This window comes from Hyaena hyaena, unplaced genomic scaffold (assembly GCF_003009895.1).
Source record: "Hyaena hyaena isolate Hyena2069 unplaced genomic scaffold, ASM300989v1 scaffold_120, whole genome shotgun sequence".
In the NCBI taxonomy this organism is placed as follows: Eukaryota; Metazoa; Chordata; class Mammalia; order Carnivora; family Hyaenidae; genus Hyaena; species Hyaena hyaena.
The window spans coordinates 1,422,101-1,448,984 of record NW_024080752.1 but is presented as its reverse complement, the minus strand read 5'-3'; the positions used below and the strand labels follow the sequence as shown (position 1 = coordinate 1,448,984).

General features: G+C 36.1%; 1 protein-coding gene across 4 annotated transcripts in view; it reads right to left on the bottom strand.

Annotated features, from left to right (window-relative positions):
* The window catches only part of DMXL2 (Dmx like 2), a 157,613-nt gene that overhangs the window by 114,731 nt on the left and 15,998 nt on the right, over positions 1-26,884 (bottom strand). For all 4 annotated transcript variants that reach the window (XM_039237094.1, XM_039237096.1, XM_039237095.1 and 1 more), the window contains exons 2-6: positions 10,665-10,790; positions 8,165-8,236; positions 5,743-5,821; positions 4,781-4,916; positions 4,082-4,148 (exon numbers count right to left, since the gene is read on the bottom strand). In XM_039237094.1, coding sequence (XP_039093025.1) covers positions 4,082-4,148; positions 4,781-4,916; positions 5,743-5,821; positions 8,165-8,236; positions 10,665-10,790 — 480 coding nt within the window. The remainder of the gene's footprint in view (positions 1-4,081; positions 4,149-4,780; positions 4,917-5,742; positions 5,822-8,164; positions 8,237-10,664; positions 10,791-26,884) is intronic.

Here is a 26,884-nt window from a genome sequence, read left to right as displayed (position 1 = left end):
CAGAGAAGAGGTCTAAGAAATAAGTCCTGGGGCACTTCAAAATTTAAAAGTAGGGAAGAAAAGGTGATCCCAACAAACTAATAAGGGGCAGCCAGAGTTAAAAAGCAAATCAAGAGAATGTGTGATGTCCCGAAAGTAAACTGAAGAAAGTGTTCAAGGGTGAGGAAGTAACCCACTGTGTTAATTCATGCCATTAGGGTAACTAAGCACTAACCACAGGATTCAGTAACAGGAACTCACTAATGACTCTTTCAGAAGAAACAGAGAGTGAACACAACAGAAAATGAGGAGAAAAACTTGGAGACAGCAACTATAAACAACTCTCTGAAGGTGCTATAAGGAGGACAAAGAAATGTGGCAGAAGCTGAGAAAAGGTCAAGAGAAAGTTTTTGGTTCTGTTGTTTTTTTCAGAATGGGCAAGATTATAGCATGTTTGGCATGCTATGCTGTATTGGTGATCTTGGACTGCCATAACAAAATACCACAGACTGGGTGGCTTAAACAACTGTGTTTTCTCACAGTTCTGAGGACTGGAGGCTGAGATGTGACTGCCAGAAAGATCAAGTTGGTGGACCTCTCTTTCTGGCTTGCAGACAACTACCTTCTTGCTATGTATTCACATCCCAGAAGGGGAGCAAGCTCTCTGGCATCTCTTCTTATAAAAGTACTCACTATTCCTATATGAGGCCCATATGCTCATCACACCTCATCTAATAGTAAGTACCTTCCAAAAGCCCCATATCCAAATCCCATCACAATTCAACATATGAATGCAGGCTGGGGGCCCATGTTCAGTCCATAACATATACCAATGTGATCTCACTCTAACACACAGATCTCATAAATCTTGAACAAAATATTAGCAAACCAAATCCAAGAAGAATAATACATTATAATCAAGTTAGGGTTATTCTAGAAACACAAGGCTTATTTAATACTTGAAAATAAGTCCATCTATTTATCTTATTAAAAAAAAGAAAAAAATCCTAAAATATACATGCAAATACAAAGGGCCATGGCAAGGATGTGGGGGGAAAAAACGGAACCCTCGTGTACTGGTGGCGGGAATGTAAACTGGTGCAGCCACTGTGGAAAACACTATGGAGGTGACTCAAAAACGTAAAAACAGAAATATCATATGATCCAGTAATTCCACTATTGGGTATTTTCCCAAACACTACTTTGAACATACAAAAGACCAAGAAAGATCATCTTTAAGAAAAAAAACAAGATGGGAGGATGTGTTCTACCAGACACCAAAACAATTTAAAAGCTACAGCAATTAAGACAAGTGGCACTGGTATAAGACCAATGGACTAGAGAAAATAACCCCGAAGCAGACCCACACAAATATGGATGCTGAAATCTATGACAAAAGGGGGATTACAGAGCAACAGAGAAAGAAGGCTTTTCAATTGTGTGCTAGACAAATGGGTGTCAATATAGAAAAAAAACGAACTTGGCCTCTTCCTCAAATCATATCTAAAAATGATTCCACATAGATTTCAGACATAGATGTGGAAAACAAAAACACAAAATGTCCAGATTTTAGGTCACAGGTTCTTTGAGGTCTCTAACCCCAGGGGCCTGTGGATAGAACTCTAAGATATAAAGATTATTTTTGATACACCCAGTATGCTCTCATGTCTTAGCCTTTTAGTGTGCCAGTTCTAACTTATAGCATCTATATATCTTTGCCTGAAGTTTCCTAGGACTTGTTTCTGACTCCTGAGAATTAGTGACCTGCCCTAACCAGCCCCCAACCGACAACTGATATGTATGAAGAATATGTATGAGGAACACGATGTTAGGAGGAACACCAGCTCCCAGAGTTACCCAGAGATCACAATCTGTTAGTCACTTGCATGAAAACATACCTTTATTCAGCCCCTTCACTTCCCTGCCTTAAATATGGTATATTTCTTGGTAATCATTCCCCACATGAATTACTTATACTTGAATCCTAGTCTCAGGATCTGCTTCTTGAGAAACCAAGATGACTAAGACTCAGAGTTACCATGAACTAGAGTGGTGAAAAACAATTACTTCTCTATTTTCATAACTGCTAACTGAAGGAAATGCTAAATTTCAGTTACGAATAAAAGCAACAGACCAAAGTGGTATTAGTGGTACCTATGACTCTAACAGAAATCACAGATGTTTTAATATTACATGGCATTTTCTGTAAATATCCCCAAATAGTTTTTATACTCCTTACTACTTTGAAATTGTTATTAGGTAACTACTGAACTGCACATGATTGCAGTCTCTCTGCCAATAATATTGTGCAGTCTTCCTGTCTATAATGCCACCTGTTGAGCAACTACCTCTGGATCAACTAATTATTCAGCCACAAAACAGTTTAGAGTGTTCTACAACTAGAGAGCAATGCAAAAAGGATGAACTCTGGTGTTCTTAGAGAATGTATTCTTGCCCTGTAGTGTAATATAAAGGTTTTAATTCCACATACAACAATTAAATACAATGAAACTTTACCCTGGGGGATTTTTTCAATGTGTACTTACTTATTTTTGAGAAAGAGAGATGGAGAGCGAGTGGCGGGGGGGGGGGGGCGGCGGCGAGGGCGAGGGAGGGCAGAGAGGAGAGAGAATCCCAAGCAGGATCCATGCTGTCAATTCAGAGTCCAGTGTGGGGCTCGAATTCACAAGCCATGAGATCATGACCTAAGCCAAAGTCAGTTGCTTAACCGACTGAGCCACTCAGGTGCCCCAAAACACCAGAAGATTCTTAAAACCTCTATGAGCTGGAGATGGACGGGGAGGACAATCCTAATGGCACTGTACTTCTCAAATAGAAACACTGGTAGCTAGAAGGCAACAGAACCAGGACGTAAGAAATCCTGAGAGAAAATTTTCAACATGTTTCTATGCCCTGCCAAATCAAGCATAAAAGAAGAATAGTTGCTTAGGCTTGCAATGCCTCAAAAAATTCTTTCCCATTCACCCTTTTCAGGAATCTACTAAAGAGTATCTCTATCAGGCAAGGGAAGATAAATGATGCTAAGAAACAGGGCAAAGAGAATCTCCTAATTAAAGTTTATGAAAGAAAATTCAAAAATGATAGCTCTGCTATTTTAGGCTTGGAGAGCAACTAAGCCAGAGTGGGGGCAAAGAGAACACACATTTCCAGGGTACCTCCTATGTGGAATTAAACCGAGAGGGGATCCAAAGACTGCCAGAGGTTTGGGGTAAATTAGGTATAGACAAATTGAAGCAAAGAGTAAAAGAGTTAGTAGTAACTCCAAAGTAATTATTCTGTGAAGAGCATTTTACACAATCTTAACAATGTGAACATTTACCCAAATATTATTAGAGATCTACATCAGCAAGACAGGAAGAAGGGAAGTCAATATATAAATGTGGCAACAGTAGAGATGGGGCTGGGGACATCAGTCAGAGGACTGAAGTCTTAGGTTCCATAGTAGGAAGGCAAGAGAGGATACATAAAACTAAAAGGAAAAAATCAAGAAATGGGAACATTAGCAAGTTACTTAGGAACATGAAAGGAAATACTGAAACACACAATCTGACAACTCCCTCAGGACACAGGAATAAGAATGGGATGAAATGGGGTGCCTGTCACGGTTTGTGGGTTCGAGCCCCACGTCGGGCTCTGTGCTGACAGCCAGCTCAGAGCCTGGAGCCTGTCTTCAGATTCTGTGTCTCCCTCTCTCTCTGACCCTCCCCTGCTCATACTGTCTCTCTCTCTCTCAAAAATAAATAAGACATTAAAAAAAAAAAAGAATGGGGTGAAAGAAGTACTTCTTTCCACTGTGAATATGTAGCACTATTTCACTTCTTAAACTACATAGATATGCTATTCTTTTAACATAAAAATTAATTTTATAAAGTGTAAGTGTTAAAGAAAGGTCAAATAACAACATTTATTTTCCAAGTGCCTACTACCTATGAGGAACATACCAGATCTTTCATTAATACTATCACTATTCCTCAGGCCAGCTTTGCAGAGTAGGATTACCCCAATTTTACAGATGACAAAGAAAAAGAAACATTTTTTAATTTTTTTATTTCTTTTGTTTATGTTTTATTTGATCCTTTACCTTTCCAGCAGTAGCAAAATATTCACCATCAGGGGACCATTCCATCAAATGTACAGACACTGAGGTTCTTAAAAAAAAAAAAAAAGTTACCCAGTCCGCATTTTTAAAATATGAAACACTGTATATATAAATGGTCAAAACAAGACTTTCATAACATATCAGAACAAGAGTGTTTTCACCTCCCTAAAAATACAAATTAATTAATAAAACCAATCCAAAGTTCACTTTGGGGATCCAAAGAAGAATGCAATCAACATGCATAAAAGACACTCCACCTACATGCCCCACCAACATCTGAAATATAACATATTAAAAACTGAGCTCAACCACCTCTCCTGGCTAAGTGGGCCCCTACACTTAATCCATATTGTCAGTGGTACAGCCATTCTTCCACTTAAGAGTGGCTGGCAACTTTCATCACATCTTCCTCTTCCCCATCCCTATCAACATCTCATCCATTAATGAGTAGTATCTAAGTCCTGAGGTTATAACTCCAAGAATATTTTTGTTCTTTTTTTAACCAATCAACTGTAATATATACTAAAGGTTAATATTATAATGGGTTTGGGTTAGAAGTCGTCTACTTTCTAGGCTTCTAAATGTAATGGTACTATCAAAAAATAGAGATCACTGTGAAAGGGAACATATTTTAGGAAGCTTTTTTTTAAATTAATGAGAACAACAGAGTTAGATACTAACTTGCACTGCCAGATGCACTTCCAATCATTTAAAACTGGAGGAATTTTATTATCAATTTCTTCCTCCTCTTCCAGAATGTCACCTCCTGGAGGAGCCCACAACTGAACAGAATCAGTTGCTGTCAACAATCTGTTATCTGAAAATTAAAGAAAGTTCTGATGAATAAGCATGGCTTATCTAGAGAAAAAAATGCATATGTGGGCTTATATTTAGCTCTATAAACTGATATGTGAAAACTAAGGAATAGTGTTTATGAAAAATACTTGGGGAATATCCATTTGAAAGTTCTAAGAATCCACTATACAAGAAAGGGTAATTCTTGGGCGAAACCTGAGAACAAAAAAGAAAAGCTTACTGGCAAAGAGCTATTGTGTATCAAGGTAAATCCTAAAAACAAAACAAAAAAGGAAAAGCACAGTAACAAACAAATGCAAAAAACTCTGATATATAAACACAAATGTTCTCAGGATATAAAACAGAACTAAAATTAATGAAATTTGTTTTTCTACAAAATTAACCTTATTAATCATGAAAGTTAAAAGGTGAAATGGCCATTATCATTTAGGAGTTTCTAATCTTTCAAATTTAAAGACAAAATTTCCTAAAATACAAATAATAAATGAGATAGGGGTTTTTTTGGCCCTATTTTATTTCTGATTTTATTCCTTACTAAATACAGTAACAGTGAAGTATAGCACATGTTAACTAAGGAAACAAATCATCACTGTTTTTTGGAACAAAACATTCAAAGGCAGGGGATAAAAAAGCACAGAACTCATAGTAAATTAAGCACTGTACAAAGCAGTGTATACCAAGAAGAAAAAAATACATACACTCATTCACTAACAAAAAGAAAATATACTACACTGATCATCTTATTATGAGAAACTATACTACCTTGTAATCATACATTTAAAACAAATATTTACTCTTTATAATTTTTAAATATAATCACTAAATACCTTGAGGGTCCCATGCTAAATTGTATGTCACGGAACTCAAAAAAAACTGCCCCGTTTTAAGCCACTGACACTTGAGTTGCTGAAACATACAGAAAGAAGAAAGAAAAAGATATGTTTTTAAAGTAATATGTACAAATATTTTCATTTTATCATTTTCTTCACCTCAATACCTTATGATCTAAAACAAATAAGGAAATATTTCACTATTATTTTGAAAATATTGTTCCTAAAATAACTTCCAATAGTTACACTTACTATTTATTCTACCACATCAAGCTGCTTGCCATGCCCAAACAAAGCATATTCTCCCAGGCCCCTTCCATGTCTATAAACACATTCTCAGATGTAGGACATGCTTCTTCTCTCTTCTCCATCTGCAAACTCCTCTGCTTACATCGAGATCCAGCTAAATGACCACCTCTGCCAACATCCCGGCAGCACCCACAGCACACTTTACATCCCACCATTTTAACAGTGGCCACATCGAAGGAGTATTCGTGCATCTGTCTCAATCTCGTAGTACACCCCAACTCTTCAAGGCAGGAATTATGCCATAATAAGCTTTGTGTCTTGAGTGCTGTAATGGCTGGAACATATGCAGACACTCAATAAATGTTTATGAAAACAAATGCACATTAGAAAGAAGGGAAAACTATCATAATCATATGGATTCAACATCTAAAATAAAACTAGATATATCTCCCAAAGTCAACAAATTTGAACCACACAATATATACAATCCACAAATCTATATTATGTGTTCTATTTATTTGAATAATTTCCAGTCTTTTTTTCTTACTATTTTCATTCTAAAAGGTAGAAAGATTTAAAGTGCAAAAGTTAAAGGCCTTTGCCATGATATACAGTAAGTAAAAAAATTTGAGATATTTTCTTTTCAGTACATAAATACAAATTGTCCTTTTGTCAAATTACAGTTGCATGTAAAGCCACATCACCTTAGGTAAGTTATACATTAATTGCTTAGCAAGTAGTAATAGCTTAACAAACAGCAATTCTCTCTCTCTTTACAAGATTTTTTAAATACTTAACAAATACTTCATTCAAGTTATCATGACTATCTAAAATTCATGCCAGAATTTTAAAATAACTACAAAACCTGATTTTTATTATCTAAAAATAATTTTATGTATATATATTTTAAGTTTATTTATTTACTGGTGAGGGGAGAGATGCTTAACCAACTGAGCCACCCAGATGTCCCTCTGAATTTTAACTAAAATAAAATAAAGCACCTAGAATGAATTTGAATGGTTGGTTCTCAATGTGATATGCTAGACCATTTAGCTGATAAGTGATTTTACCTAAGCTCCTAACTCCTTCACTCAATAAATATTTAGGAGCACCCACTGGGTTCCAAGTCCTGTTCTAAGTACTTCAGATGGATCAGTGAACAAAAGAAACAAAACTCCATACCCTCATGGACCTTACATTCTAAATACTAAATAACAAACAAGCACTATGGATAAAAGTTTAAAATAGAAGGATGAGGGGTTAAAACAAAGGTGGCAATTTTAAAAATGGGCAGATCCCCACTGGGAAGGTATTACTGAGCAAATATTTATAGATCTGCAGGAGCTGCCCTTGGAGTTACCTAGAGAAAATAAAAACATTCCTGACAAGAGGAAAATCAATGCAAAGACTCTAAGATGGGAAAGTAACTGTTCAAAGAAGAGTAAAAATGCCAGTGTGGCTGGAGTAACATTAGAGAACAAAAATAGTAGGAGTCAAGCTCTGAGAGGTGTTGAGTACAAGAGGGAAGAATGGCTATACTGTCTACTGTAAGGCTTTTTGGCTTTGTGTCTGAGAGAAATATGGAGTTTTAGGCAGAGAAGTATGTCATGACCCGCTCTGTTGAGAACAGAGAAGGGGAGAGAGGGATATAAAACATATCAGAGACTACTCTAGCAATCTAGACAAGAAATAATAGTAGTTTAACTAAGGTAGATCCCAATTAACAAGGTAAATCTCAATTAGCAATATTGTAGAAAACTGGGTTTCTAAAAGGTCTAGGGGTATATCCCTAATGAATGCAAAAGATCTTACCATAAAAAAGCAGAAGATCAAGTTCACATGGGTACCATGTTCAGCACTAGCTCCTAAGGAGCTCTTTACTGCTATCAACTGGATTCTAAACTTAACTCTAAAAAATTTCTACTACCAGGGTGCCTGGGTGGCTCAGTCGGTTGAGCGTCCGACTTTGGCTCAGGTCATGATCTCACGGTTCGTGGGTTCAAGCCCCGCATCGGGCTCTGTGCTAACAGCTAGCTCAGAGCCTGGAGCCTGTTTTAGATTCTGTGCCTCCCTCTCTCTCTGATCCTCCCCTGCTCATGCTGTCTCTCTCTCTCTCTCAAAAATAAATAAAATATTAGAAAAAAAATTTCTACTACCAATGAATACTTACACAATTTCTCTTATGAGAATTTATGCCCAAGGGCTCAAAAATACAAACAGCATTACCATATGAAGCTGCAATCTAAAAGGAAATGAACAAAGCATTAACATTTAGGAAAGGAAGATAAAGAAAACATCCTTTTCACAATAAGGTATAAGCTAATTACATATACTACAATCCCAATACAGTTCATGATTGATTCCATTCCATAAATATAACTGGAAAAGTACTGGATTTAAGAATCTCTTCTCTGTTGTCAAAAACTCATCAGGCTTTATTTTACATATTGTATACACGGTTGAGCTATTCAAAGAAATCATTCTTTTCTGTAAGAATTTTTTATAACATAGGAATAACCTTATTAACAAAGATACATTTCAATGGCACATCTGCCAGAAATTTTATAATCTAGTAAAAATAATATAAAAACCATGAGAAGCAGAAAAAGACATCAAAGAGTATTAAACAAGTATTCAAAATACATCAAATAAAATGACATTAATTATACTATGGAACAAAAAATTCAATGGGGAAAACCAGCTAGAAAAAGGAATAGAGAAAATGGACTAAAGAGATATCAGAGACTCCACTGCAAGCGGAAGAGAAAGAGCTGATGTCGACATCTCCATTGGACTTAAGACAGAGATCTGGGTTCCAGGTCACATACCTGATAAAAAAAAAAGGACATAAATCCTCTGTTCCTGGAAGCTACCAGATCCTGTTTTCTAATAATTCTTTGAAAGCCAATTCCCAGTTCATCCTCCTCTTGGCAAGAGGGAACCAATTACAGGGAAGAGACCAAAAACCATTCTTGCTGACATCTAGAACACTAAATTAGGTGTGGGTGTATATATTATATATATATATATATATATATATATATATATTTTTTTTTTTTTTTTTAAAGGCCAGCCAAACAAGATCTACTGTCATTTCAGGGCACTCTCACACCAAAAAGTGATTTTAACTGTTACTTAATATCTAATACCCTTTCCACAAAAAAGCTCTTAATCCACAATGGTAGGGAGGAAGCTATTTCAAATGCCCAGCTGAGGAAACATGGAGGCAAGAGTGTTAAGAATGATCACATTTAAGTTGTCAATCGATGAATGAGTTGGCTAGAATAATTATAATTGGCTAACATAAACTCATAAATGTCAAAGTTATCACCAAAAGGTCTGAGAATATAGAAAATAAAAGAAGATGGCAATAAAAAAACAATAAATCAAAAATGTCATTTTTGCCTTCTTTATCTTCAACCAGGGAAGGAAAAGTGGAAACAGGGTTATGAACACTAAGGTCTTACATATGAAAGGAAACTTTGCTCCCAGATAATTTATTGTGACCATTACCAGCACATAAATAATTTATTAAAGTTCATCTTGGAGAACTATCATAGAACTCTAGGCAGGTTTAAAGATACCCTACTTGGCTTAAAGAAATGAGCAATGAAAAATTAATGAAAGAAATCTGGCACTCTCAGTGTTTTCTAAGAGTAAGCAATGGTTAGTGGGGAAAAAACTGGGATAAAAATCAGAAAAGTAGGAAACAAGTATCAAAAAATACCAGGAAACTCAGTGTTTCAATACTAGGTCAATCACATCACTAGACTACTATATTGGGCCACATCTGCACAAATACTAAAGCTTGATACAAGCAGCAAGGTGGGACACTTAGAAATACTGTAATAATTTGTTACCTGGCATAAACTGGCATCATTACTATTACCATGAAAATTCTGATTTAACATATCCTTGGTAAAATGTGTTATTTCTCAGAAAAAAACAATTTCTAGAACACTAAGACCACTTAAGTTATTATAATTATTACAAGAAAAGTCTCATTCTTATACTGCAGAAATACTGAACTCTTCTACACAACACTGGCCTTCCTGAGCTTTTAGAATATAGAGCAAATGTACTATATTTACTTCACATACAACCAAAATTTGATGTTTATCATGTTTGATGTATATTTTGGGGGAGAGGTACATGTGAGTTGCAAACTACTTCAAAATAAACCCTTTGTTTTAAAGTCTGAATGAATGAAGCTTAAGATTCTTCAATTAACAAATAAATTTTCATTAAATTAACAGAAGCTCTACAAAGCAGCTGTTACATGACAAATATTATATTAGATACTAACAACTTGCTATATTTTTTTATAAAAATTTGATGTTGTGATATGGATGAGATAAAAGCAGAGAAGACAAAAGTTTACTTCCCTACTACTGACTTAACAGTTGTTAGAATTATCAACTGGCAGAACATCAGTATGCACAGGACCATGAGGCCTACAGAACTTCCAAGACAGTGTACACCTGCAGAATAATTATCTCATTATCAGTTTAATGGCCCCTTACAAATGTGTATACATCCTATCACTTCGTCCACTCCTATCAGTAACCATCTAAGCATGGTATATTAATAAGAAATTGTAAGCAAGCCTTATAAAAAAGGATAAGAATGCATTAAAAGATGACATTTAATAAGGTAATTAAATTGCTTACTCTTCCATGTTGGTTAGAACACTCCACACAGCTGACTTGGATGTTTCCATGCTTAGCACCAGGAATGATCTGCACACATTCAAAATCACTTGCCAAAATAACAATATCACAGCCTGATCCATACGCCTAAAAGAGAAAAGTTTTATAGTATGTAAGATATGCAACTTATAAATTACACCTTAGATTTTATTGCCACCATAGACTCTGACACATTTTTACAAAGACAGCTCATGTAATAATATTTAGCTATCAATTTCCAAATAAGACATTAAAAGTCACATCATAAATGTCACACAATAAAAGAGGATGATGACACCTATGTAGCCTATGTCCCTCCAGGTCGTAAATCTTCCTGTTCAGAGTTTCTCTCCAAAATTCACCTTAGTGAACCCTAAAGAATAAAACCTGCATCTGAAAGTAATAAGGCATCAATGTCCCCAGTTGTGTTCCCAGGATTCAAACCAGGCTTGAGAAAGATCAAGAAAGAAATCAAATGCATTTTCCAACACAAATCCACATGGCTTAAAGAGCTAGTTAAATAGACGTGAGCCCCAAGGCAGAACTACATGCACTAAGGCAGACTAAACTTAAATTCATCAACTGCCTAAACAAATCCATGGTGCCACCTGCCTGCCCCTCCCCTCAAACTTACAAGGTGTGAGGGAGAGAGGAAACCAACCCAAAGTGGCTTCACACACACAAACAAATAAATTAAAATAAACTTAACTTAAAAATAAACTGATTTATGTAAAATGTTGACAAGCATTAACTATATAGCCTGAAATATTAAATAGAACACAAAATTAAGTTCCTGGAAAATTCCCTTGTTCAACATAATGATAATGAGTAAAACCAAATGTTTCTTCCTATTGCCACACTTCTGATGTATGCTATTCCTGTTTTGCAACTTTGTGAATTTCATGAAGACATAAGGGGCAGGGCGTGAGGACATTTTTCCTTTTTCTCCCTAACTCAACTTATGAGTAAATATTCAAAACAACCTAACAATCTAATTTTCAAGTGAAAAAGCCCCTTATATACACATGTGTGTATACACACCAAAAAAAATAGTAACTTATGAGGTGGTATTTTATCTCACTATTTCTACACCTTTAAGCAATATAGTCCTGTCCTACAAAAGATAGATATTCAACAGCCAGAAGTGAATGTGATGACATCTAAGTCCATGACCTACGTCCTGAAGAGGTCCACATGTGGCTGCTACTTAAAGAGAAAATGAATATAAAGACCAGATAGGAAGACAAATACTAACTCTACTGGTTACTAAAACTTCCAACATTGCCAAAATCCTGATGCAACAACTGTACACCATCTTCAACTTAGGCTGGGGAAATATGGGGAAAAAAATCACTTCTGGGAGGAAGTAACTACTTATATTCTTACAGACAAGGCAGATTTGCCATACCAAGTACTCAAGAAAGCAAAACTGAAAGGGAATATTGAGCATAGGAGAAATGAATGTTTGTATTACTCTGATAATCTTTAAAATTACGTTATTAATCCTCATTATAAGAAAAAAGAAAAAATGATGTAACTACAAATGGTGATGGATGTTGACTAGACTTACTGTGGTGATCATTTCACAATGCATACAGATACTGAATCATGTTGTACACCTGAAACTAATATATGTCAATTATACCCCAATAGAAAAAATTGTATTAAAATGACAAAAATAACCCTACCTCTGAACAATATTTCAAAATTTCCGAAGTCCTTTATAGTATTATCTCAGCAAAATGAAATGATGAAAAGAGCATAAACTTTAGTTTGAAATCATATATGCAGGGTTTTCAATTTGGGTTTGGCCATACTAAGTGATCTTAAGTTAGAAATAACACTTACCTCTTGGGACAATTGTGAAAATTAAAGTAGAAAATCTATTTGCATAGTGCTTAGCACACATCATTCATTTATGAAGAAACAAAACAAAATAATGCATGAAGTCCCAAGCCTGTGCTAGGGACTGAGAATATACAACCACAAAATGTGGTTCCAGTGAGTCTAATGGGAAGATGATGAGAATCAACAGGCACAACTAAATGACAAACTGCCATGACAGAGATATCCACAGAATATTAGCAGAAGACAAAAGGTACTCAATAAATATTACTCCCCCTTTAATCTTTGCAACAAACCTGAAAGGAAGATATCATTATCGTTGTATAAAGGTTAAAGTTTATTAATTTGCCCATGATTACATGGTTAATAAGGGGAAGATGATCAAACTCAGGTCCTTACAATTCTTTAGCTATTTTCTTCTACATTACATGTCAAAGATACTTAAATATCCAGATAAGTATTAGTATACCTGCTTCTCTAAAGATAGGCCATTCCTAGAAACATCTACTAGAGATAGAAAGGTTTTTACTGTTCAATCACTAAAAAAGATGTTTACTCTTCCCTAGATATTCATAATTGCCCGATCTTTTCCAGAGGACATATACCATACTCCTAAGCTGCAGGGAATCTTGACATTTTTCTGATCCTGTAATACACGGTCTCAAACCTGGCTCCATCAAAATCACCTTAGGAACCTATTAAACATACAGATCATTTGGTCCCACCCCAGACTTAGTAAATCAGAATCTTCATGGATAAAAGAATTTGACAATATTTACCAAAATTTTAAATACAATATACTCTTTGATCAAACAAGTCTTTATTTTACCCTATAAGCATACTTTTAAAAGTTTGCCAAAATATATGTAGAAGGACAGTCACTGCCTTACTATTTATAATAGCAAAAACTGAAGATAATCATAGTGTCCACCAGGAGAGGTTAAATAAATTACTGACTATCCATACAGGAACACTGTGTAGCTACTAAAAGTTTAGAAGTCACTAGTCTATTAAAAAAAAAGAAAAAAAAAAAGAAGTCACTAGTCTAAAATGGTCTCAAATTCCTCATCAAACTAATAATTCACATCAAAAGGGAGCAACTTGTGTCTAGTACTAGTTTCCTGGAACCATCAGTAGACATTACCTACCATTTTATATAATATCTACAATCATGGCTAGAACAGACCCCTCTAAACTACTGCACACTAACAGTTTGTCAAAGTACAGATGAAGAATATTCTTACTCTTTATCTAAAGAATCTAAAGCAGGGAAAAACAGGGGCCTCCAAATCAGTCACTATTGAATCACATGCATTCTATAACTGAAAGCTCACAAGATTTTAATGATTTACATAAGCATGTGTTTAGTATCTGTCAGGTTCCCACTACAATGGAATGTCCATCAGAGCAAACAACCATCTCCTATTTACTACCGTACTCCCAGCACCTCGCATAAGCAGCCCTCAATACATATACGTATAATGAATAAATGATCCAAATCTTCCCAATTTCTGGCTCTAGAAGTCTCAGTACCTGAAAACCTAGTCAAAGAACATGGAGTTCAGACAGATGACATAACCTCACTGCTAATAATCTGACCAACTTTACAATATTAGCTACATAAGAAAAGAAAGATTTTGGTCAATTTTCTAGCCTAACACTATGTGGATTTAGAAGACCTACCAGAAGGGAATCTACCAAATCCCTCCTCAGTAATTTACCATTTATTGACTACTCAACTATGATAAGGCCATCTGCTAGGTCTTTAGGAACACTGTATCTTAACAGGTCACCTTTTAAAGATGCAGAAATCGAAGCCCAGAAAGGGGAAGTAGTTTTGCCTAAGTTCATAGAGTAAGGATTCATTTGCTTTATAATAAAGCTCCTGCTCTTTCCCACTACTTTACCCCACCTCTACTCTGTTAAGATGTCTTCCATCGGTTGGGGGCGCCTGGGTGGCTTAGTCGGTTAAGTGTCCGACTTTCGCTTAGGTCATGATCTCGCGGTTCGTGGGTTCGAGCCTCGCGTCAGGCTCTGTGCTGACTACCGGCTCAGAGCCTGGAGCCTGTTTCAATCTGTGACTCCCTCTCTCTCTGACCCTCCCCTGCTCATGCTGTCTCTCTCCTAGAAATAAATAAAACATTAAAAAAATTTAAAAAAAAAAAAGATGTCTTCCATCGGTTGTAGTGACTTCATTCCAGTTATGTCTCCTGAAGCAAGGGAAACAAAAGCAAAAATAAACCACTGGGACTACAGCAAAATAAAAAGCTTCTGCACAGTGAATGAAACAAACAACAAAGCTAAAAGGCAACCTATGGAATGGGAGAAGATATTTGCACATGACATATCTGCTAAAAGATTAGTATCCCCCTCACGTAGGTACAAATATATATAATAGCTGAATTTTTAATAGTTGAAAACTGGAAACAATCCTAATGTACCCCAACTGGTGAAAAAATAAACAAACTGATATTTTCATATAAAAAAAAAAAAAAAAAGATGTCTTCCTAGTGACAGAAGGCCCATGTTCATCCTTGTAAACCCAGGTAATTTACCACAGCACCTAGCACAAAGTACTTGGTAAAAATCAATAGCTGATAAGGCTTATACAAAAGCTATAATTACTCAGGAGATTCCCATTCTCTCAATTTTAGGTCAAAAGCAATTTTGTTTCCATTCTTCTTTTTCAGAAGTGAGTCTTAAGAGGAAGAATTTATAATGCAGGAGGAAAAGAGGGTACTCACTGAAACTACACTCAAATACTAAAATGAACCCAGGGAGTAAGGACTGGACTCCTTTTACTAGGTAAAAGAAATATTATGAACTTAGTGGAGCATGACTATTCCATATGTGGGAGGTAAGCCACAGGACCATTGCTGGGAAGCAGAAAAATGGGCAGTAAGCCTTTTCTGTAGAAAATGGAATCCCTTAGCCAGGTTCTTCTTCCCTTAGGTTCTTGGCAGAACCACTCCTATGCCATAGCACCATACACCAGTTATAACGTACTGACCTGTAAAACATTTTATCTCAAAGTCAAGGATATGATTTGGCCCCAACACACAGAAAAATCCCAAGAGAAAGCATCTTAGAAAAACATACTTTCCCTCCATTCATCTGGGAGGATTTCTTTTATGGAAGAACTTAACCGTCCTTATGATGATAAAGAATAACCAGCCTATAATAATAAGTCATATTAAGAAATAATTCTGTAGTGGGGCACCTGGGTGGCTCAGTCGGTTAAGCATCCGACTTCAGCTCGGGTCATGATCTCACGGTTCGTGGGTTCGAGCCTCGCATCAGGCTCTGTGCTGACAGCTAGCTCAGAGCCTGGAGCCTGTTTCAGATTCTGTATCTCCCTCTCTCTCTGACCCTCCCCTGCTCATGCTTGCTCACTCTCTCTCTCTCAGAAATAAAACATTTTTTAAAAAAAGAAATAATTCTGTAGCACAAACCCTAACATCAAAGATATGCTTTAAATATATTAATCTTCACTTGCTTTAACCTTACTTTCAGAAAACAAATCCATCCTTTTAGGAAAAAGAAAACCAGTCTGTGCTTTGAGCACTAAAACGAAGAGTTTTCAACCTGGATGTAAGTCATAGATGGTCTCAGGAGGTCTCTGAACTCCTGGAAATTGTATTTAAAGTCATGTGAATGCGCTTATTTTCCTGTACCCACGGATCTCATTGGTTTGTCTAAAGGAATCTCTTCCTGGAGCATCTAGGTGACTCAGTCATCTGGGTGTCCAACTCTAGATTTCGGCTCAGGTCATGATCTCACAATCCATGGGCTCCCTGTTATTAGCATGGACCCTGCTTGGGATTCTCGCTCTCCCTCTCTTTCTGTCTCTCCCCTACTCGTGCGTGCTCACTCCCTCTCTCAAATAAAACTTTAAAAAAAAATTTTAAATAATCTCTTCCTTAACAAGGTGCATGGTGTGTCATATTATCCCATAATAGTAATTCTATGGAAGCTAAAAACTTGAGTATTTGTTATTACCAAGATTCTTTTCTGTTTTTAGTCATGACATCCAAAATTTCATTAGAAGGGCCCTGCCAATTAGTTGAGGCTGAAAAAGTCACCTTCTTTCTTTTACCTTATCAAAATTTCACTTGATGAAAAAAATTTAAATATCATATTCTAGCAGCGCCTAGGTGGCTCAGTCGGTTAAGCATCTGACTTCCGCTCAGGTCATGATCTCACGGTTCTATGAGATCGAGCCCCGTGTCAGGCTCTGTGCTGGCAGCTCAGAGCCTGGAGCCTCCTTTAGATTCTGTGTCTCCCTCCCTCTCTCTCTGCTCCTCCTCCACTCATGTTCTGTCTCTCTCTCTCTCTCTCTCTCTCAAAAATAAACTAAAAAAAAAAAAAAACACTTAAATACCATATTCTAAAGTCATTAAGTACCCTGAATTAACATACTATTATTATAATAAACATAATGCTGCCTTCTCTAGAATGTCGCTGTGAACAATTAAGTATTAACTGAATATATATAACACAATCATTGTCCTAACCTCAGTTTTTTATATAATTGCCTTTACCACATTTTCAGAAAAGCAAACACTTATATCCCACGCTGTTCTTATTTTTCAGATTTCTTTTAAATTTTAGATAAAGTATAAAGAAATAAAAAAAATTTTTAAAACATCCTACACAAATATGACTTCTCCTATGAGAATATAAAATACAAATAGATAAATTACACAGGCATTTTCTATGGAATATTTGGATGCTTCATTATCCTGGTCATTACAGGATCAAAGTTTAAGGTTGCTGACAACTGCTGACATGTGTCTAAATTTAAAAGAAGAAAAGCACTGGTGAATTAAGAGGCATTAAGCATGCTGACTTATCTAATTTAACAAGGTATGGTCGTCTTACCAGGAACTGTATTACTGTTAAATTCCCACCACTCCTTGAGAGTGAATTTTGACTCATGTTAAATATGTTCACCCTTCTACAAATGAGGACACTTGTTATTAAGAGTTAAAAAAATAATTACAAGAATTATAAGAAAGGGATACCCTTTACTGAAAGCCTACTGGGTAACATACTATGCATTCTACATGCCTGGTCTCTTTTTCAAGACTGCAGTAATCCTAGAAGTTAGCTATTACTAACCCCACTCTAATATAAGGCAATGGAAGTTCATAGGATTTAATCAAATTCTTAAGAAGCAACGTAAACATAAGGCTGAGAGACAAATTCAGGTCTCTTTACACTGTTATGTCCACTTCATTAATGACCATCTTCTTTCATTTTGTTTTCTACTGCTCAAATTTTTGTTCTTCTTCCTGGTTGGTTAAATACATAAATTCATTTAGATTCTTCATTTCAGCTGTGATCTTTGTTCTGTAACAAACAGCTAAAGAGAAGACAGGGTTGTCGGGCTTTGATGGTTACTTGGTTGTGTCAAGTTATCTAGAGAAAAAGTCTTAATAGGCCAGCCTTGACCTATGAAAAAAATCTTATCAAGAAGACAAAGCACATATTAACAAAAATTTCCCAAGAAAATATTCTATCCCTCTTCCTTTTAGTTACCTAATTAAACAGCTAACTTGCTTATTCTTCTCACAATTGAAAATTAACTTCTAGGGGCACCTGGCTGGGTCAGTCAGTAGAGCATGCGACTCTTGATCTTGGGGTCATAAATTCGAGCCTCATGTCGGGCTTAGAGATTACTTTAAAAATTTTTTATAGTTTATTTTGGAGCTAGAGAGAGACAGAGCATGAGCAAGGAAGGGGCAGAGAGAAAGGGAGACACAGAATCTGGAGCAGGCTCCAGGCTCTGAGCTGTCAGCACAGAGCCCAACGAGGGTCTCAAACCCACAAACCACGAGATCATGACCTGAGCTGAAGCCAGATGCTCAACCGACTGAGCCACCCAAGAGCTCCGAGATTACTTTTAAAAAATTAACTTCTAAAACAAATAGATTTCCTTTTTGAATTTCTTTATTAAGGTAGAATTTTCATATATCACTTATTTATAAAAGCCACCTATAAGTTAAATAAACTATTTTAAATGTTTAACTTTAATGTTTTAGGTAACAAGATTTTCTTTTTTTTATAGAAAATGCAACACGTGCTAATTTAAAAACTAAATCGGTGGGGAGTTGACATGGGCTCAGAAGGTTAAGTGTCTGACTCTTGGTTTTGGCTCAGGTCATGATCTTAGAGTCTGTAGGATCGAGTCCCACATCAGGCTCCACCCATGCTGACAGCAGAGTCTGCTTGGGATTCTCTCTCTCCCTCTCTCTGTCCCTCCCCCACTTGCACACGCTCTCTCTTTCTCTCTTTCAAAATAAAGAAACTGAAAAATATATAAATAAAAACTAAATACAAAAATTAGTTCATCTTATGCTTGACCACTTAAGGAGTGATCACCTGACCCATGAACCCTTCCTGAAATGTTTAGTGTATATATATCTATGTATAAATATTTTTTACATAAAGGGATTATGCTATACACAATTCTGCAACTTCTTTTCCACTTAATTAACAATTTGTCTTGAAGACCTTTCCTTAACAGCATAGTAGGATTTAGCTCATTCTTCTTAATAGTTGTATCATGTCTCATTTTGAGGCTTTGCCATAATTAATTTAGGTTGTTTCCAGTCTTTCTCTACCATAAAACCTGCTTTAGTGCACATCTATGTGTTTATGATATTACACATATGTGTGCAAGTATACCCAAAGGATAAATTCTAAGACATAATTTGCTGGATGAGTAATTAAAATCAGTAAGTATTACAAATTTCCCTTCAAAAAGACTTATTTCTCATGAGTATAAAAGTACCTATTTCCCCACTTCCTCACTAACCCTGATAATCCAATCCAACAAAACTTAACATCTCCCTGTTGTCTTAATTTGTATTTTAATTAGGAGGAAAGTTGAGCATCTTTTCATATATTTATCAATCATTTATATTTCTTTCTCTGAAAACTGACTTCCTGTTATTGGTCCATTTTTTAACTGGGTCTTTAGTAATGTTGTTCTGAATGATTTATAAGAGCGCTTTTCAGATTAAGTACATTCATCCATTGTCATATGTAGCTAATAAGATTTTTTTAATGCCTGACCTAAAGATAAAGTAAGCAAATTACAAATCATTACTTCTTGATTGAAATAATATATCTATATAATACACAATTCAATTTGAAAGGTTTTAGAAATAGATCACAATAGGCCATGGACTAGTTTAAAGGCCTAATTTATGAATTACCAGGAAAGGTTATACATTTATTTATAAAAATATACAGAGTTCTCAAAATTAAATTTCAGTCTACAAATAAGGGTACTTATCAGCAATACATTCAATTAGCCTCATTTGTCTTTCTACAAGTTTCTACACCTAAAATCAAACCCTTAACCATTATCAACTACTGTCTACTACCACCACCCACAAACTAGAGAAGCCTCCTGTCAGTGAGATGTAAGTTCATCATACAGTTAGAAACGGGGGAAAGGGTAGTACCTGAACAACAGCTCTTCTTTCCACATGACTAAGAACAAACTTTACTTAATATGATTCAATCATACTAACAGCCTAAAGTCCACTCTTGAATGCTGAAAAAGCAGAATAAATAAATGAGAAAAAAACTAAATAGTATGCTAAAAGCCTGGAGAACATTACCCTAAGTCAATGACAAGTGAAGCAGTATCAGAAATAATATAATAATGACTACATGTGTGGTAACCAAAGGACTGTTACTTTTAGAAACAACTCACATCAGGAAATGCAAAATTAACAGACTACTTATAAAAGTAGAAAAAGGCTAAGTTGCAAGTGGTATACTGAGTGAAACATATGACAAAACTTAGTAATATATAAAAACAGGGGCGCCTGGGTGGCTCAGTCAGTTAAACATCCAACTTCGGCTCAGGTCATGATCTCACGGTTTGTGGGTTTGGGCCCCATGTGGGGCTCTGTGCTGACAGTTCAGATCTTGGAGCCTCTTCGGATTCTGTGTCTCCCTCTCTCTGCCCTCCTTCCCTTGCTCATGCTCTGTCTCTCTCTCAAAAATAAATAAGCATTAAAAATTTTAATAATATATAAAAACAAAAATCTATGGCTGAAAAAACAGAAATGTAAGAAATATTAAAAGTGTTTGTGATTAAATATTAAGAGACAAAATGATTTTTGTTTTAATTTCTTCATAAAAACCCCAAAGAAACAACAGATCTGAAAGCAAAACTTCCTTTAATTAAAATTTTAAATTAAAAAGAGAACAATCTTTAGTATTAGTCAAAAAGTAGCCAATTTTGATACTTTACTGACAAAAAGATGGAGCTACAACAAACTTCTAAATACTAACCTAAAGAAAAATGCAGACACCTATAGTATAAACTAATTTCTATGACCCTGAACAAAGAACAAAACAGGGGTTTTAAAAAATTACTGATGCTAGTAAATATCTGATAAGTGAAGGAGGCCTTGAAAAGAGAATTATGCAATAATTAATTTGTTCTAATTAAATATTATAAAATCTGCTCTATCTCCAGCTTGTGTGCATTCTCACTAAAAAGTAAGTGTGGAAATAGAAATCAAAAATCATCTCTTCTAAATAACTATATATGTCAGTGTGGAGAAAAAAATCACTCCAAGTATTACTTATCAAAAATTTCTAAAGGAAATCACAGCAGTATTGGTACTGCATGGACTGGCCAACATGTATAAAAACCTAGCCACCTTTCAGCTTCAGATCTGTTCTCTAAAGCTTGGGATAAATAATAATATTGCCTCACAAAGAATAATGTAGTAAAATACTACTTTTTTAAATGGTTACTTCTAAAGAAACACAATATTTTTTATATTTAATTATTAGAAATACAGACAAATGACTCAGTATTTTGTTCCTTGTTAATAAATTTTACATTTGAAAGAATTTTAAAGTTAATAGTACATTATGTAATATGTACCAATATTAATATGTAATGTTATACAAATTCCAATTATTTTGCAACAAAGGAAATTTCCACTTTTTCATTTAACCTAAATATTGATATTTTGAGGGAGATGGTCCTGACAGTGTTCCAAAAGAGATTTCCCAAATAATGTGACTAAACTATTAAATTATAATTAAACTCTCAATACAATACCAATATGATGGAAAGAATATATTTCTGAGAATCTAGAGGTGTTAATACTAACTGTAACAATCTGTCTATAGATATTTCCTTTATCAGTCAAGTGAAAGATTGTGACTAGATCACTTCTGAGACTCCTTTCAATTTTTAAGCTATAATTCTATGTGTGTACAAATTTGCTTCAAAAAGTCCTGATAAAAAGATTAAATAACCCAGTGTGCACTATTTTGCACAGAGCCCCAGCTAAATGGTCTTTACGTTGTAACTTTTTCCCCTACTCACAGCTGACAGGATGTGAGGACGGTCCAGAGTAATGACCAGTGGCTATCAGCCAGATGAAAGAGATGAGCTAGGTCAAGCAAAGTCCACTGAGGAATTCAAATAATAAAACCCAGAGTTAGAAGGAAGAGTTAAGCAGAAAAGTCATACATGTTCAAGGGATAAGTCAGCAATGTGAAACTGAAACCCCCAGTTTAAAAACTGAATGCATCAGATATCTGAAAACAAGAACTCACGAAAAAATAAGTACATAAAATCCCTAAGAGAAGGCATTCTTGATTCTACCAGCTTTTTATTTTTTTAGTTCCAATCACTCTGAAGCCCAATTGTCCCTCCTAGGTTCATTATATCAACCAGAAATAAACCTAGCTTTTACCTCAGTTCATCTGTTACTTGTGCTAAACCAAAATTGATACAAAGATTGGGACTGCGTAGAGCAGGGCTTCAAGGAAAATGTGGAATTGGCTATGACTAGATTATAGAATTAGAGTAGGGAATGCAATGAGGAGGGTAGGCTGGAAAGCTAGCAAAACAGGATGTATAAAAGAGATAGTTATTAAAACAGACATCTGTGATCCTTTGGGGCTTAGAATATGTCAGGCATACCTCCTTTTATTACGCTTTGCTCACTGTACTTCACAGATACTGTGTTTTTTACAAATTGAAGGCTTGTGGCAACCCTGCATCAAGCACGTCTGTCAGTGCCATTTTTCCAAGAGCATCTGGTCACTTGTAGCTGTGTCACATTTGGCAATTCTCACTATATTTCAAACTTTTTCATGATTATATTTGGTATGGTGACCTGTGATCAGTGATCTTCAATGTCATTATTGTAAGTGTTTTGGAGTACCACAAACCATGTCCATATAAGACAGCAAACTTAATTAACATTGTATGTGTTCTGACTGCTCCACTGACCAGCCATTCCTCCCCACCCCTCTCCTCAGGCCTCCCTATTCTCTGAGACACAGTATTTTTTAAAAGGCCAATGAATAACCCTATGATGACCTCTAAGTGTTCAAATGAAAGAGTTTCCTGTCTTTCACTATTTCTTTTTTTTTTTTAATGTATTTATTTATTTTGAGAGAGAGAGAAAGAGAGAGCATGCAGCCAGGTGCACATATGCACAAGCAGGAGAGGGGCAGAGAGAGAGGTTGGGAGAGAGAATCCCAAGCAGGCTTTGTGCTGTCAGCACAAGAGCCTGAGGGGAGGCTCAATCTCGTGAATCGTAAGATCATGCCCTGAGCAAAAATCAAGAGCCAGATTCTTAACTGATTGAGCCACCCAGGTGCCCATGCATGTCTCTCATTTAATATAAAAACTAGAAATGATTAAGCTTAGTAAAAAAGGCATGTCTACAGTCAAGAAAGGCCAAAATCTAGGCCTCTTGTGTCAAACAGCTGGCCAAACTGTGAATGCAAAGGAAGAGTTCTTGAAGGAAATTACAAGTGTTAGTCCAATGAACAAACAAAATGTTAAGAAACTGATACAGCCTTACTGCTTACAGAAGAGAAAGTTTTAGTGGTCTGAGCAGAAGATCAAACCAAGCCATAGCTTTCCCTTGAGCCAAAGCCTAATCCAGGGCAAGGCCCCTACTTTAATTTTATGAAGGCTGAGACAGATGAGGAACTTGTGGAAGAAAAGTTTGAAGCTAGCAGAGGATGAGACATGAGGTCTAAGAAAAGAAGACCTCTCCATGACATAAAAGTGCAAGGTGAAGCAGCAAGTACTGATGTGAAAGCCGTAGCAAATCATCTAGAATATCTAGCTAAGATAATTAATGAAGATGACTACACTAAAAAACAGATTTTCCAAGTAGATAAAAGAGCTTTATGTCGGAAGAAGATGCCGTCTAGGACTTTCATACTTAGAGAGAAGTCAGTGCCTGGCTTCAAGGCTTCAAAGGACAGGCTGACTCTCTTCTTAGGGCTAATGTAGCTGGCAACTTAACTGAAGCCAATGCTCACCTATAATTCTGAAAATCCTAGAACCCTTAAAAATGATGCTCCATCTACTTTGCCTCTGCTTTATCAATGGAACAACACAGTTTGGATGACAACACATATGTTTACAACATATGAATATTTTAAGCTCACTGTTGAGTCTTACTGCTCAGAAAAAAAGATTCCTTTCAAAATATTACTGCTCATTGTCAACGCACCTGGTCGTCCAAAAGCTCTGACGGATGGGGCACCCGGTGGCTCAGTCAGGTGAGTGTCCAACTTCAGCTCGGGTCATGATCTCGTGGTTCGTGGGTTTGAGCCCCACACCGGGTTCTGTGCTGGCAGCTCAGAGCCTGGGCCTGTTTCAAATTCTGTGTGTGTTTCTCTCTCTCTCTGCCCCTCCCTCACTCATGCTCTGTCTCGGTCTCAAAAATAAATAAACTACCAAAAAAAAAAAAAAAAAAAAAAAAGCTCTGGCAGAGAAGTACAATGAGAGTGGTGTTATTTTCATGCCTTCTCCCACAATATCTATTCTGTAGCCCATGGATCAAGGAGTAATTTCAACTTTCAAGTCCTGTTATTTAAGAAATACATTTCAAGGGCACCTGGTTGGCTCAGTCAGTCAAGCATCCGACTTAAGCTCAGGTCATGATCTCACAGTTCATGAGTTCGAGCCCTGCATCAGGCTTTGTGCTAACAGCTCAGAGCCTGGAGCCTGCTTCAGATTCTGTGTCTCCCTCTCTCTGCCCCTCCCCCACTCACACTCTGTCTCTGTCTCTCTCTCTCAAAAATAATAAATAAAACATTAAAAAAAATTTTTTAAAGAAAGAAACACATTTCAGTTGGGATAAGCACTGGGTGTCATATATAAGTGATGAGTCACTAAATTCTATTCCTGTAATAAATATATTTTGATTTTTTTTTAATCAAAATGTATTTCATAAGGCTACAACTACCATGGATAGTTACTTCTTCGATGGATCTGAGCCAAATAAATTTAAAGCTTTCCAGAAAAGATTTTGTAGAATTCTCAAAAGTAAGTTTGTCTGATGTTTCCTAATGATTATTCGGATTATGCGTTTTGAGCAAGATTATCATAGAAACATCACAGGTTCCTCTCATTTTTTCAACAGGCCTAACTGTCAATTTACCCCATTTCTGACAGTTAACTCTGATTAGTTGATAAAGGTGGTATCTGCCAGGTTTCTCCTCTATAAAAGTATTTTTCCTTAATAATTAGTACGTTTCTTGTAGAAAGATATTTTGAGGCTATATAAATAAATTGTGACTTCTCAAACTTTTACCCACTAGTTTTAGTATCTACCGGACACTTCTTGCCTGAAGTTAATATTATAATGGTTGCCAAATGGCAATTATCTAATTCTATCATTTCATTATTTATTAGTTGGCTTTATGGAGCACCCGGGTGGCTCAGTCAGTTGGGCATCTGTCTTCGGCTCAGGTCACAATCTTGCCTTTGTGGGTTTGAGCCCCACATCAGGCTCTGTGCTGACAGCTCAGAGCCTGGAGCCTGCTTTAGATTCCATGTCTCCCTCTCTTTCTGTTCCTTCCCTGCTCATGCTGTCTCTCAAAAAAACAAAACAAACAAACAAACAAAAACGTTATTAGTTGGCTTTCCTCTGTAAGGAAGAGTTTTCCTTATTTATTTCTGTACTTATTTTTATTAGTAAGGGTCATGGCTTCTTACCTCATACAAATAGTTATACTCCATTACTATCACTTACCAATAGGAACTCTTCAAGTTATTAGAAATGGTAAATAAATTCAGTAAAATTACAAATACAAAATTAATGCCCAGAATTATCATACTTTTGTTTCTATACTATAATAACTAGGTAGTAGAAAGGGAAATTAAGGAAACCACCTCATTTACATTTGTACCAAAGACAATAAAACACCTAGGAATAATTTTACCAAGGTAAAAGACTGTACTGTGAAAACTATAAAACACTATTGAAAGAAATTGGGGGCGCCTGGGTGGCTCAGTCAATTAAGCATCCGACTTCGGCTCAGGTCATGATCTCACGGTTCATGGGTTCGAGCCCCGCATCGGGCTCTGTGCTGACAGCTAGCTCAGAGCCTGGAGCCTGTTTCGGATTCTGTGTCTCCCTCTCTCTCTGGCCCTCCCCTGTTCACGCTGTCTCTCTTTCTCTCTCTCTCTCTCAGAAATAAATAAAACATTAAAAAAAAAAAAAGAAATTAGAGATGAGAGAAACAAACAGAAAGAGACACTATGCTCATGGATTAGAAGAATATTGTTAAAATGTCTATACCACTCAAGGAATCTACAGATTCAATGTAATCCCTATCAAAATATCAACAACATATTTCACAGAACTAGAATAATTCTAATATGTATATGGAACACAAAAGACCCCCAAAGAGCCAAAGCAATCTAGAAGAAGAAGAATCTGTAAGTATCACAATCCCAGATTTCAAGATATACTACAAAGGTATAGTAATCAAAACAGTATGGTACTGGCACAAAAACAGACACATAGATCAATGAAACAGAATAGGGAGCCCAGAAATAAACACACACTTATATGGTCAATTAATCTACAATAAAGGAGGCAAAAATATACAATGGGGAAGATAGTCTCTTCAACAAATGGTAATGAGAAAATGGGACAACTAGATTCCCCTAAATGGGAAACCAGACCACTTTCTCACACAAAATAAGTTAAAGACCTAAATGTGAGACCTGAAACCATTAAAGCCTAGAAAAGAACATTAAGCAGTAATTTCTTTGTCATCAGCTGTCAACATTTTTTTAAGTTTATTTATTTATTTTGAGAGAGACAGAGACAGTGTGAGTGGCAGGGGTGGGGGGAGGGAGTGGGGGTAGTGAGAGAGGGAGAAAGGGAGAGAATCCCAAGCAGGCTCCACACTGTCGTGCAGAGCCCAACATGGGGCTTGAACTCACGAAACTGTGAGATCATGACCTGAGCCAAAATCAAGAGTTGGACACTTAACCAACTGAGCCACCCAGGTGCCCCTGCCTTAGCAACATTTTAAAAATCTGT